General features: G+C 39.1%; 1 protein-coding gene across 2 annotated transcripts in view; it reads left to right on the top strand.

Annotated features, from left to right (window-relative positions):
- Positions 1–13,344, top strand: part of ATAD5 (ATPase family AAA domain containing 5) — a 46,777-nt gene that overhangs the window by 338 nt on the left and 33,095 nt on the right. For both annotated transcript variants that reach the window (XM_059379734.1, XM_059379733.1), the window contains exons 2-4: positions 3,701–5,601; positions 6,839–6,947; positions 11,625–11,789. In XM_059379734.1, the coding sequence (XP_059235717.1) occupies positions 3,701–5,601; positions 6,839–6,947; positions 11,625–11,789 (2,175 nt within the window). The remainder of the gene's footprint in view (positions 1–3,700; positions 5,602–6,838; positions 6,948–11,624; positions 11,790–13,344) is intronic.

Here is a 13,344-nt window from a genome sequence, read left to right as displayed (position 1 = left end):
GATCCCAGGATCAAGTCTGGGTTCATCGTAAGGAATCAGAACTTTAGTTTGAAAAGAATCTCTGAGTTCACCTAGTCTGTCCACCTTAAAGACCTTTAAGAACAACTAGTCCGTTCAACTAACCTAAGACTACCGCTTAGATGGTCATTACGGGAGCCAAAGTAATTTTTTAAAGAATCAGTTTCTCAACTCATGGCTTTAGAGCATGGAATGCTGTTATTCGTATGTTTTCACCAAGTTTCAGTGAAATGCTCTGAGCAATCGTTATAAAGATGCTTTAATGTCATGAAGTAATGGAGTAGCATCTCAGTGACAGTTGTATTTTTACACCTTTTCATCTCAGGCTAGCATTCTAACTGAAATACACATACTGGTGTCTGAAGTGAGCCAAGATGTACCTTCACTTATTTGACTCAGACTTTCTTATTTTTAGAATTGAATAACTTTTGTCTATTTGCTAATAGTTGTGCTGATATTTGTTTGCTAAATCGGGGCGGTTGCTCACTTTTCTTGGATGTGAAGAAAGACTTTTGGTACTTGAGTTAGACAGTTCTTGATTTTTGTATGGTCAGTTTATCAAGCTTTTCCTTGCAGTTTCTGTTTTTGGTGCCCTGCTTACCTTATTTCATAGTAATGATACTTTCCTTTTAGTATTGCAGGGGTAGGGGCCTTGTATACACAATTTTGCTTAATATCAACTGTGCTGAGGTATCATTATCTGTATCCATACAGATGAGGGAAGAGGATCAAAAAGTAATTAAAAGTGGGGCACCAGAGTGGCTCATCTGTTAGGCGTCTGCCTTTAGCTCAGGTCATGATCCCGGGGTCCTGGGAACCAGGCCCCACATTGGGCTCCCTGCTCAGTGAGGAGCCTGCTTTTCCCTCTCCCTCTGCCTGCTGCTCACCCTGCTTGTACTCTCTCTCTCTGTCAAATAAATAAATAAAATCTGGGGGAAAAAAAAAAAGAAAAGAAAAAATTAAAAATTTAAAAGTGGGGGCGTCTGGGCGGCTCAGTGGGTTAAAGCCTCTGCCTTTGGCTCAGGTCATGATCCCAGGGTCCTGGGATCGAGTCCCCCATCGGGCTCTCTGCTCAGCAGGGAGCCTGCTTCCCCCTCTCTCTCTGCCTGCCTCTCTGCCTACTTGTGATCTGTCTGTCAAATAAATAAATAAAATCTTTAAAAAAAAAAAAAAAGTTAAAAGTGGGCACCTGGGTGGCTCAATTGGTTATGCATCCGCCTCTTGATCTCAGGTCAAGTCTTGATCTCAGGGTTATGACTTTAAGCCTTGCATTGGTCTTCACATTGTGGAGCCTACTTTAAAAATTAAAGAAAAAAAAAAGTTAATAAGTAATATGCTTAGGGTCCTATGCTAGTAGATGTCAGAGCCAGCACTTGAACTTAGATCTGCCTGACTCTAGGGCCCATAGTATCATGCCTTTGATAATCATCTCGGGGTAATAATAATACTAACAGCTCACTATCATTTTCTTCCAGTGCTTTTACCATTTCATTTTAGCATGTGAAATTTTAATCAGTAATTTATTTTGCCTCGTATTTATCCAACTGGTTAGAAATTTGTGCCATTATCCATTTATTAACTACTTACTTTCTCACTAACTTAAATTCTACTGTTCTCATATACCAAGTTCTAAATATATACTTATTTCTTTATCTGGTTTTCTAATCCATTCCATTATGTTGGCTACCTTATTCATGCATCAGTACTATGCCTTTTTTTTTTTTTTAAGTAGTCTCTACACCCAAGTGGGGGCTCAAACTCACAACCCCAGTATCAGGAGCCACACTTTCCATTGACTGAGCCAGCCAGCTGCCCCCTCAGTACTTTGTTTTTAAGGATGATAGCTTTGTGATATCTTTTAATTTTCTAAGAGTATAATTCCTCTATTCACTATTTTTTTTTTTAGACTTTATTTATTTGTCAGAGAGAGAGAGAACATGTGTACAAGTAGGGGGAGCAACAGGCAGAGGGAGAGAACCAGGCTCCCCAGCTAGCAGGGAGCCAGGTGAAGTTTCGATCCCAGGACCCCAGGATCATGACCTGAGCCAGAAGGCAAATGCTCAACCAACTACGCCACCCAGGCGCCCTGTCCCCATTCATTACTTACTTTTTTTTTTTTTTTTTTAAGACTATTTTTAAGTAATCTCTACACCCAGCGTGGGGCTGGAACCCGAAACCCTGAGATCAAGAGTCACATGCTTTACCAACTGAGCCAACCAGACACCCCTCATTACTTATCTTTGAAAAAATTTTCTTGTCATTCTGGGAAGTTTAGTTTAACGAATGAACTGAGGGAAATTAAAAGAAAAGACTGATGGAGCTTTTTGTAGTAATAGTTTTTTCTAATATGTAAGGTACTAATTTATGGCCAACAAAAATATAACTTTGTATTATAGTCAACTTGATATGTGAGGGTAATAATAACAGGAGACAGGCAGTAACTTTTAATAACAAAACACTGGAAAGTTTTGGTTTTTTTATTTGTGGTTAAGTGTCCTTCATAATTTTTACTTGATTAGTAAATTTGAGGATCATAAGTTTTTTCACTATATGTCTGTTTCTTAGAAATAATATGATTTTTAAAAAAAGATTTTATTTATTTATTTGACAGGCAGAGAGGCAGGGAGAGAGAGAGGAAGGGAAGCAGGCTCCCTGCCGAGCAGAGAGCCTGATGCGGGGACCCAATCCCAGGACCCTGGGATCATGACCTGAGCTGAAGGCAGAGGCTTTAACCTAAACACTGAGCCACCCAGGCATCCCTGAAATAAAATGATTTTTTAAAATATTTATTTGTTTATTTTAGAGAGAAGAGGAGAGTGCAGGGGGGAAGGACTGAAGGAGGAGAGAGAGAATCTCTCAAGCTGTCTTCCTGTTGAGCACAGAGCCCAGCAAGCAGGGGCTTGATCCCATGACCCTGAAATCATGATCTGAGCCAACACAATCAAGAGTTGGATGCTTAACTGACTGAGCCACTCAGGTGCCCCAAGAATACCTTGTTTTTAACTTAAAAAGGAAAGAGGGAATGGAATTGGTATTTGTAGAGTCTCCACCATGCGTTTGACTTCACACATTCTTATGCAATGTGTTCGTTACAGATTTTGTGGGATGGGTGGTAATATTCAAAGGTTATAGAATGAACAGAGGCCAACAGAAATTAACACATTTGTACATAAGTATAGTGGCCTTGAAACTTTTTATTCAAGTACACATAAAGTAAAACACACAAATTATAAGTGTACGGCCTGATGTGATATTGAGATTTGAATGTAGGTTTAATTTTAAACCTCTTTCTTTAGGGCATCTTGGTAGCTCAGTTGGTTAAGCATCTGCCTTCAGCTCAGGTCATGTGTCCCACAATTGGACTCCACTCTCAGTGGAGAACCTGCTTCTCCCTCTCCCTACCGCTTCCCCCAGCTTGTGCGCGTGTGTGTGCGCTTGCTCTGTCTCTGACAAATCAATAAATAAAATCTTAAAAAAAAAAAAAGGCAGAAAAAACTTTTTTTTTCCCCCTAATAAATCAGGTTCATTACCTAAGGGAGCCTTCCTTTTATTATCCAAATATCTAAAATACCCAAATATCCAAAAATCTAAATATCTAAAATATTAGATCTGTATTTACAATTTATGTTTTGTATTATTTTGTTTGAAATAACTGCTTTTTTTTTTTCTTTTAAATTGATAGGCATGCAAAAAGCGAAGGAAAGATGATGACAGATCTTCCTGCAAAACAATTACAAAATATTTATCACCAATAGGGAAGACTGGAGACAGTGTCTTCTCTCCCCCAAAATCCAGTAATATTCTGGATTATTTTAGAAAGACTTCCCCCACAAATGAGAAGACACTGTCAGCAAAAGAGTGCAAGATAAAGTCATCTGCTCCATTGCCCTCTGACAGCAGCAAAGACTGTAAACCAGCATTGGAAATGTTCTCAAATCTAGAGTTTAAGAAGAGAGGAAAGAGAGTTAATTTATCGCATCGGATGAATAGTGTTAAAACTGAAAATGAATCTCCAATTAAAATTAGTAGTGATGATAGCAAAAAAGACTCTAGTCTAAATCATGATTTTGTAGAAAGTAATACTTCTCTTTTACTCTACAAGAAACATGTAGAGGTCCTGGCAGAAAGTATTCAAGATAAAAAACAGCCAAGCACTATGACTTCCATAAAAAGCTCTAAGAAAGTGAATCCTAAAAAAAGGATCACAAAAAATGATTGCAAAAAAATAAGAAAAAGGAAGCACAGGGATATAATAGATCTATCTGAAAGCTTACCATTGGCTGAGGAGATCCATCCAAAAGATGGTAAAGATAGGAAACAGAGTCCGCCTTCCCTAACTAATGAGATGGAGAGTTCTGCAAATGATGTGGACTCCAGAGGTGACAGACCCGGGACAGCCCACTTACATGATAGTACAATTACTGTCTCTTACGAGGAATTTTTAAAAAGTCACAAAGAAAATAAAGCAGAACACATACCCGACTCTACAATGTCGATCTGTATTCCCTCTGAAACTGTTGAAGATATGGTCAAAAGTGGTTGTATAAGTGACCCAGAAGCCTGTGACATTTCCCAACATGGACGCTATAAGACAGTTACTGTTCTTGCGCAAGTTCACCCTGTCCCCCCCAGAAAGACAAGGAAAATACCTGCCATTTTCTTGAAACAGAAGCAGTTGGAAATGGAAAATAGTCTGTCTGATCCCGAGAATGAACAGACCGTTCAGAAAAGAAAATCCAATGTTGTCATTCAGGAGGAAGAGTTGGAATTGGCCGTGTTGGAAGCTGGAAGTGGCGAAGCCGTGAAACCAAAATGCACTCTAGAAGAAAGACAGCAGTTTATGAAAGCATTTAGGCAGCCGGCAGCTGATGTACTTAAAAATGGAGTCAGAAAGTCTGAGAAGCAGAAAGAATCCAATGAAAAATCTTTAAACGAGGAAGGAAGAGACAATAGTTCTAAAAAAATCACAGAAAATCCTAATGTCCAGGTGGTTTCAAATTATGGCAATTCGCCGTCACACACTGAGAAAGGAAGTTTTCCTAATGAGAAACGTAAAAAGCTGAAGAAAAAGGATAAGAAAATGTTAGATACTGGTACTACCGCAGGCGAAAATAGACAGGGCAATATTCAAAAGAAAGCAGCCACTTTTTCCTTGAGAGATACTCAGAATCAAAATAGACTTAGAATGAGTTTAAGACAAAAGAAAATAGAAGTTTTCAAAAACAACACACTATTTAACAGTGAAAGGCTTATTTGTAAAGATTTAGCAAATGATGACCTAAAGATTTCCTCTCCATGTAACAAGAAGTCTTCAAGAAGAACCAGCATGCCGGTTAAGGATAACGTTATACATTCTAAAGCTGAATCTGAAGACAGTTTGGTAAATGTTTCCACACCCAAGCCAACCAGAAGGTCTATAAGAACCAGTAGCACACCTACTACAATAGTCATTAGCGGTACTGATTCTGAAGAGGGTAGTCCAGCAAAGGCATCCGCTCCAAAAGCAGTCAGCTTACTGGAAAAGCACAGTTTATATACAGCAGAATTAATAACAGTACCTTCTGACTCAGAGAGCCCTATTAGGTAAACTTTTGTATTTGTTCTGAAGTTCTGAGTAGTCTGTATTTAATATCTGGGAAGGAAAATACTTCAAGCATTGGAGACTATTATTTTTTCTAGAACACAGCTGATTACTATAAGAAAACAGTTTCAAAAATGCTGTTTGTTTTCCACATTTAACTTAAAGTCAGGAATGGTTTCAGAAGGATTTTAGATGTATTTTGGATGACTTCAAATTCTCATCACGGTTGTTAACTTCCTAGAGAAATATTTTTCAAATATGAATTCTAGGAGTTCCTGGGTGGCTCAGTGGGTTAAACATATTCTTTAGCTCTGGTCATGATCCTGGGGTCCTGGGATCGAGCCGCATGTCAGGGTCCCCACTCAGTGTGAAGTCTTCTTCCTCTCTTGCTCCCCCTCATTGTGCGTGCTCTCTCTCTGTCAGACAAATAAAATCTTAAAAAAAAAAAAAAACCAACAAATTCTGTGCATGTAACAAACATGAGATTAAAAAATAAGAGTTTTTTTCCTTGGGTAAACTGAGCTATATTCTATAAGGTATATATACTTGCATGCTGGTTTTGGCCAATAGAAGAGTGATCTTAGGAGGCAATTTTTTTTTTTTTAAAGATTTTATTTATTTATTTGACAGAGAGAAATCACAAGTAGTCGGAGAGGCAGGCAGAGAGAGAGAGAGAGGGTAGCAGGCTTCCTGCTGAGCAGAGAGCCCGATGCGGGACTCGATCCCAGGACCCTGAGATCATGACCCGAGCCGAAGGCAGCGGCTTAACCCACTGAGCCACACAGGCGCCCGAGGCAATTTTCTGTAAAGCTTATGATTTCTAAAAGGAAACATTTTATATTTTCTGAGAGTTTAACTTGAAGTTTGCCTTACTTTCGATCAGTAGTTTGAATCTAATTGGGAGTAATTTTTTTTAAAGAACTATGCAGGGCACCTGGGTGGCTCAGTTGGTTAAGCAACTGTCTTCAGCTCAGGTCATGATCCCAGGGTCCTGGGATTGAGGCCTGCATCAGGCTCCTTGGTTAATGGGATCTTCCTTCCCCCTCTTCTTTTGCCAGCCGCTCCCCCTGCTTGTACTCTGTCTCTCTCTGTCAAATAAATAAATAAAATCTTTAAAAAAAAAAAAAGAGAGAGAGCTGTCTAGAAATTGGAGCCATGGTTGGTTCTTTTCTATATTTAATTGAAATTCTTACACATAATTATGAAAATGCTTATGATTGTCTTTTTTTTTCCTCCTAGAATGAAATTCACCAGAATTAGTACTCCTAAGAAATCTAAGAAAAAATCTAAGAAAAGATGTGAGAAATCTGAAGCCACTGATGGAGATTTTACTTCTCAGACTAGAAAGGTAATAGAAATCTCAGGGGGTTGTTTAAGTGGTATTCTGTTTCTTAAAACAACAACTGCTATTAGAAGTAGTATGCTGGAAGAAGATACACAGATTTTATAGATTGGTTATGGTAACTATAGTCATATACTGTTACTATTATTCTGTTCCTCTGGTTAGTTTATTAAGTTGTCAACATAGCTTACTGTGAGATGAAAGCAATTGGTAAGGATAGTATAATTTACTTAGAAAAAGTTTTCTTGGAGGCACTTGGGTGGCTCAGTCAGGCTCAGGTCATGATCTCAGGATTGTGAGATTAAGTCCTGTTTCAGATTCCAGACTCAGCCCTGAGTCAGCTTGTCTTTCTCCCTTTGCACCTCCCTGAGCTTGCATGTATGCGCGCTCTCTCTCTCTCCTGTTTCTCTCTAAAATAAATAAATAATCAAAATCTTTAAAAAGAGAGAGTGAAAAGAAAAAGGCTTTTTTAGTAAGAGTTACATTCTAATCATTTTCCTTCAGGCTGCTTTTATAGGTCATGATTGAATTTTTGGTTTATTTCTATAGATCAGAGGCTAAAAAGTGGGGTCTATAATTCTGGTACAGGTCTAAAAACCCTGGTACTACTGACATTTTGGGCTGGATAATTCTTTGTTATAGGGGACTGATTGTGCATTGTAGGATGCTTAGCAGTAATTGGGCCTCTATGCATGAAATGCCAGTAGCTCTCCACCTTCCCTGGTTCTAACAACTAAAAATGTCTCCACACATTATAAATATCCCCAGGAGGGAAAGAAATCTACCTCCCACACTGCCCCATTGAAAACTACTACCCTAAAGGGAGAAGTAGAGTATATAAGAATACTATAGGGGCACCTGGGTGTCTCGGTGGGTTAAAGCCTCTGCCTTCAGCTCAGGTTATGATCTCAGGGTCCTGGGATCGAACACTGCATCGGGCTCCCTGCTCACTTGGGAGCCTGCTTCCATTCCTCTCTCTCTGCCTGCCTCTCTGCCTACTTGTAATCTGTCAAATAAATAAATAAAGTCTTAAAAAAAAAGAATACTATAGCTGCTTTTACAAACTAATTTCCCCAGGGTGAGTAGGAACAGGTATGTGTGTGTCGAAAAGCCCCCAGTGTGATTGTGACATAGTCCTTGTGTGAATACCACTGCGACAGAAGATTGGCATCTCTTTTGTTGCTATTAGCAGCTGTCATGTTTTTTGACTGCGTATCACATTCCAGACGCTATGCTTAGTACTTACCATTAATCTCATAAAGTAAATATTTAACCCTGTTTTGAAGGACAGAGGAGCCAAAGGAGGTGAGAACATTTTTAAGAGTAGTTGAAGTAGTGTACAGTAGGATCACTGGGTGCAGTGAAGGCTGATAAACAGGGAAAAAGTAGTAAGTGCTGTCGAGAGGTTTCTTCCCTTTTTTTTTTTTTTTTTAAAGGATTTTATTTATTTGACAGAGAGAGGCAGCCAGAGAGGGACCACAAGCAGGGGGAGTGGAAGAGGGAGAGGCAGACTCCCTGCTGAGCAGAGAGCCCGATATGGGGCTCAATCCCAGGACTCTGGGATCCTGCCCCAAGCCCAGGCCAGATGCTTAACAACTGAGCCACACAGGCACCCCTCAAGAGAGGTTTCTGATATAGTCAGGAGTAAGTGGGGCTGGGAGGATGGGTGACATGGTCAGAATGTAGGATGTTGGAAATTACTTATTTTCAAGGTAATAGGATTATGGTTGGTTTTAGTTTTCTTTATTTTTCTGCTTTCTGTTTTTTTATAAACATGAACTTTTTAAAAAAAAAATTTTTTTTTAAGGCAGCCTCTTCCATTGTAGGGCAGCTTCTTTCTTTCTCTTTCTTTCTTTCTAGATTTTATTTATTTGACAGAGAGAGACACAGCGAGAGAGGGAACACAGGCAGGGGGAGTGGGAGAGGGAGAAGCAGGCTTCTCGCTGAGCTTGGAGCCATACACAGGGCTTTATACCAGGACCCTGGGATCATGACCTGAGCCCAAGACAGCACTTAACTGTCTGAGCCACCCAAGCATCCCTTAAAATTTTTATCAGAAAAAAAATAACAGGGGTGCCTGGGTGGCTCAGTCAGTTAAGTGTCCAACTCTTGATTTTGGCTCAGATCACAGTCAGATTTGAGAGATTAAGTCCTGGGTGGGACTCTGTGTGAAACATGAAGTCTGCTCAAAATTCTCTCTCCCTCTTCCTCTCCTTCTCTTCCCCCACCACTCATTTGAGCTCTCTGAAATAAATAAAATCTTAAAAAAATATATTAGAAAAAAATGCTTTTCAAGACATAATAGAATTACTTGCCAAAATGTGTGTGTGTATGGTTTTTTCCCCACACCTTCACAAAACCATACCTTTTTGTGTAACAGATTGTTTCAATAATTGAGTTGTTAATTTAAACTTAGGTCAGTTATTTAATTGTAAGAATTTATAAGATTTCATCAGCCTGCCAGAAATTTTGCTAGCAGAACAACAAATCTATTCATCTGTTTTACAGAAGTAAATCTTTGTTTTCCTAACCTTCTTACATATATTTTGAATATCCATAGCTATGCTTTTCAGTGGTTTTTAAAAAACAGCAGACATTTGTTTAAAAAACAGAAGTGTATAAAATGAAATATGAAAACTTTTCAATCTTCTACTCTCTAGGGGTAACCCACTTCATTTTTTTTTTAAAAGATTTTATTTATGTATTAGAGAGAGAGTGAGCAGGCTTGAGTTGGGGGAGGAGCAGAGGGAGAGGGACAAGCACACTGAGCTGAATGCAGAGCCTGACTTGGGGCTCTGTCTCATGACTCTGAGATCATTACCTGAGCTGAAATCAAGAGTTGGATATTAAACTGACTGAACCACTCAGGTGCACCCCAAGAGGTAACTCACTTTTAATAGTTATATGTTTGTCCTTCTAGACTTTTTTCTGGGATTAAACAGATATACATCACTTTTTAAAGAGATCATATAATGTAAACTATTTTCAGCTTGCTTGCTGGTTTTTTGTTGTATTTTTGGGCCCAGCGTGGAACCCAGTGCAGGGCTTAAGCTCATGACCCTGAGATCAAGACCTGAGCTGAGATGAAGAGTCAGATGCTTAACCTACTGAGCCACCCAGGTGCCCCTGGATGTTTTTGATCTAAACATAAAAACCTGTAAAACTCAGAATATTGAAAGCATGTTTTTTTTGTTTTTTTTTATTTATTTGACAGAGAGAAACCACAAGTAGGCGGAGAGGCAGGCAGAGAGAGAGAGAGGGAAGCAGGCTCCCTGCTGAGCAGAGAGCCCGATGCGGGACTCGATCCCAGGACCCTGAGATCATGACCTGAGCCGAAGGCAGTGGCTTAACCCACTGAGCCACCCAGGCGCCCTATTGAAAGCATGTTGTCCGGAAGATAATATTTAAATGCATGAGATCACTTAGTACATCAATGGCAAAGTCAGGCCTAAAGGCCAGATTTTTTTCTTATCTAGTGCTCTTTTCCATACTTAATACCTTTTTAGCCTCTTTCCAGTGGATTCACCTCAAAGGTGACTAAAATCAAAGAACAGATGCCATGAAGATGGTGGGTAAATAACCAACAATTCTTTCCTATGCATCCAGATATCTAATACATCTCTCTGGGTGTTTTCCACAAATGTAATTATATTTATCTGAATAAATTTCCAGTTAGAAATAAAGGCAAACCAAATATAACTAGACACATTGTAATTTAATTTCCTTGCTAAGATTTGAGTAACTTTCTTTGTCTTTTATTTAATATTATTTGTGATTATAGTTTTCTATTATATATATTTTTTTAATGGACTTTATTTTTTATTTATTTTTAAAAATTTATTTAATTGACAGAGACAGTGAGAGAGGGAATATAAGCGGGGCAGTGGGAGAGGAAGAAGCAGGTTTCCCACCAAGGAGGGAGCCCAATGTAGGGCTCAATCTCAGGACCCTGGGATCACAACCTCAGTTGAAGGCAGACACTCAATGACTGAGCTACCCAGGTGCCCTTTTAATGGACTTTAGTTTTTCAAACAGCTTTAGCTTCACAGCAAAACTGAGTGGAAGATACCAAGATTTTCCATATACCTCTTGTCCCCACACTGCATGGCCTCCCACATTATCAGTACCAGAGTAGTACATTTGTTACAACTGATGAACCTGCATTGGCAGATCATTATCACCCAGAGTCCGTAGTTCACTTTAGGGTCCACTCTTGGTCTTATATATTTTGTGGGTTTAGATGTATCATGGTATGTATCCACCATTATAGTATCAAGCAAAGAGTATGGTATCACTGCCTTAAAAATCCTCTATGATGGGCCTGTTCATCCCCTCCTCCCCACCTAACTCCTGGCAACCACTGATCTTTTCTACTGTCTCCAAAGTTTTGCCTTTTCTAAATTTTTTTTTAAGATTTTATTTATTTATTTGTCAGAGAGAGAGAGAGCGCACAAGTAGGGGGAGCAGCAGGCAGAGCAGGCAGAGGGAGAAGCAGGCTTCCTGCTGAGCAAGAAGCCCGATGAGGGACCCAATCCCAGAACCCTGGCATCATGACCTGAGCCAAAGGCAGCTGATTAACTGACTGAGCCACCCAGGCTTCCCAGCCTTTTCTGATTTTTTTAATCATTAAATATAAAATGTTTGCCACTAACCTATATTAATATTTCATATATTTTTGTTTAGGCAAGCAATGCTTCCAAAAATGTATCTAGAGCAAAACAATTGATTGAAAAGGCAAAAGCTTTACACATTAGTAGGTCAAAGGCTACTGAAGAAACAGTGACACCCTTGAGACGTTCATCTAGACATCAGACACTTCCTGAAAGGAAGCCGTTGTCAGAATCAGAAGTAAGTATTAGAAATATTTATTGGTATGGGTTCTGTCCTCTTCTGCTGCTTAAAGTGGGAAAGGGAAACCATTACAAAATTATCGGGTAGAACTGTAAGATACCCTTGAGGGCGTTAGAAAGAATATCATTTTCAGGTGTGTTTTAGAAGCTTTGGGTTCTTTTGCCTACAGAATACAGTCTGAATCCTTATCAAGTCATTCACGATCCTTTACAGGCTGAAAAAGCTCTTCCCTTTCCTTGAAGCAACCATCTTCCTCATACACACAGTTTGCTCTAGTCACACTAAATTATTCATTTCTCCCCCAAATGGTGCAGTTTTTACTTGTTCCACTTTGTAGTCTTGGCTTGAAATGGCTATTCAGAGTACTCTCTTCTACCTGAGGAATTCCTACTCAAAACGTTAAGTCCCGCCAAATGCTAACACTTCCTCTTTTTTTCTTTCTTTTTAAAATATTTTGTTTATTTGACAGAGAGAAAGAGAGATCATAGGTAGGTAGCAGCTAGAAAGAGAGGGGGAAGCAGGCTCCCCACTGAGCAGAGAGCCCGATGCAGAGCTTGATCCCAGGACCCTGAGATCATGACCTGATCTGAAGGCAGAGGCTTTAACCCACTGAGCCACCCAGGTGCCCCGCTTCCTCTTTTTTTCAAACCAGTTTTATTACAGAGATATGAGTCACATACCATACAATTCACTATTTAAAATGTGCAATTCATTGGCTTTTACTATAGTCACAGACTTGTGCACCCATCACCACAACGTTAGAACGTTTCATTACCCCAAAAGAACCCCTATTTCCCTTAGCTGTCACTTCCCAGTCCCTCCTCCCCAAGCGGCACCCAGCCACTAATCTACTTCCTGTCTCTGTAGATTTGACTGAACATTTCATATAAATGGTATCATACGTATAGTATATGGTCCCTTGTGCTGGCTTCTTTCGTTCATCATAATGTTCTCAAGGGTCATCCATGTTGGAGCATCAATATTTCATTTCTTTTTATTGCCAAATAATACCCCATTGTATGGATATATCACATTTTATTTACCCATTCATCAGTTGATGGATATTTGGGTTGTTTCCACTTTTTAGCTATTAAAAATAATGCCTCCTCTTGAAACCTTTGCTGATGTCTTCAAGACAAGTAGTTTCCTTCCCTACATGTACTTTACTTCTATGGTTTTTGTATTTTGGTCAGTATTGCCTTCACCATACTTATAGACTAGCTCACTCTCCATCACCTAAGCCATGGTGTAACCTTGAAGCCAGCTCTTGTTTCATTTGTATATGTACTCAGTGCCTGCTGTATTGCCTGATATACAGTAGATGCTCGATAAATGTATGCTGACCACATGAAAATGTATCAGATTTTCATCTAGTACATTTATAGAATGTATAGCTTTCAAAGAATATACCTAGAATTTTTATAGCTTGGTCATATTGATTTTTAAGTCTGTTGGATGCTTCTTTAAAAAAGAAGGCCATGGTCATAATAAATCCACTCTTTTGTTTTTTTTTTTTTTTTTTTTTTTTTTTTTTTTTTTTTTTTTTTTTTTT

This window comes from Mustela nigripes, chromosome 16 (genome assembly GCF_022355385.1).
Source record: "Mustela nigripes isolate SB6536 chromosome 16, MUSNIG.SB6536, whole genome shotgun sequence".
Taxonomy (NCBI): domain Eukaryota; kingdom Metazoa; phylum Chordata; class Mammalia; order Carnivora; family Mustelidae; genus Mustela; species Mustela nigripes.
The sequence above is the reverse complement of the archived record's forward strand: the minus strand, read 5'-3'. Positions and strand labels throughout refer to the sequence as shown.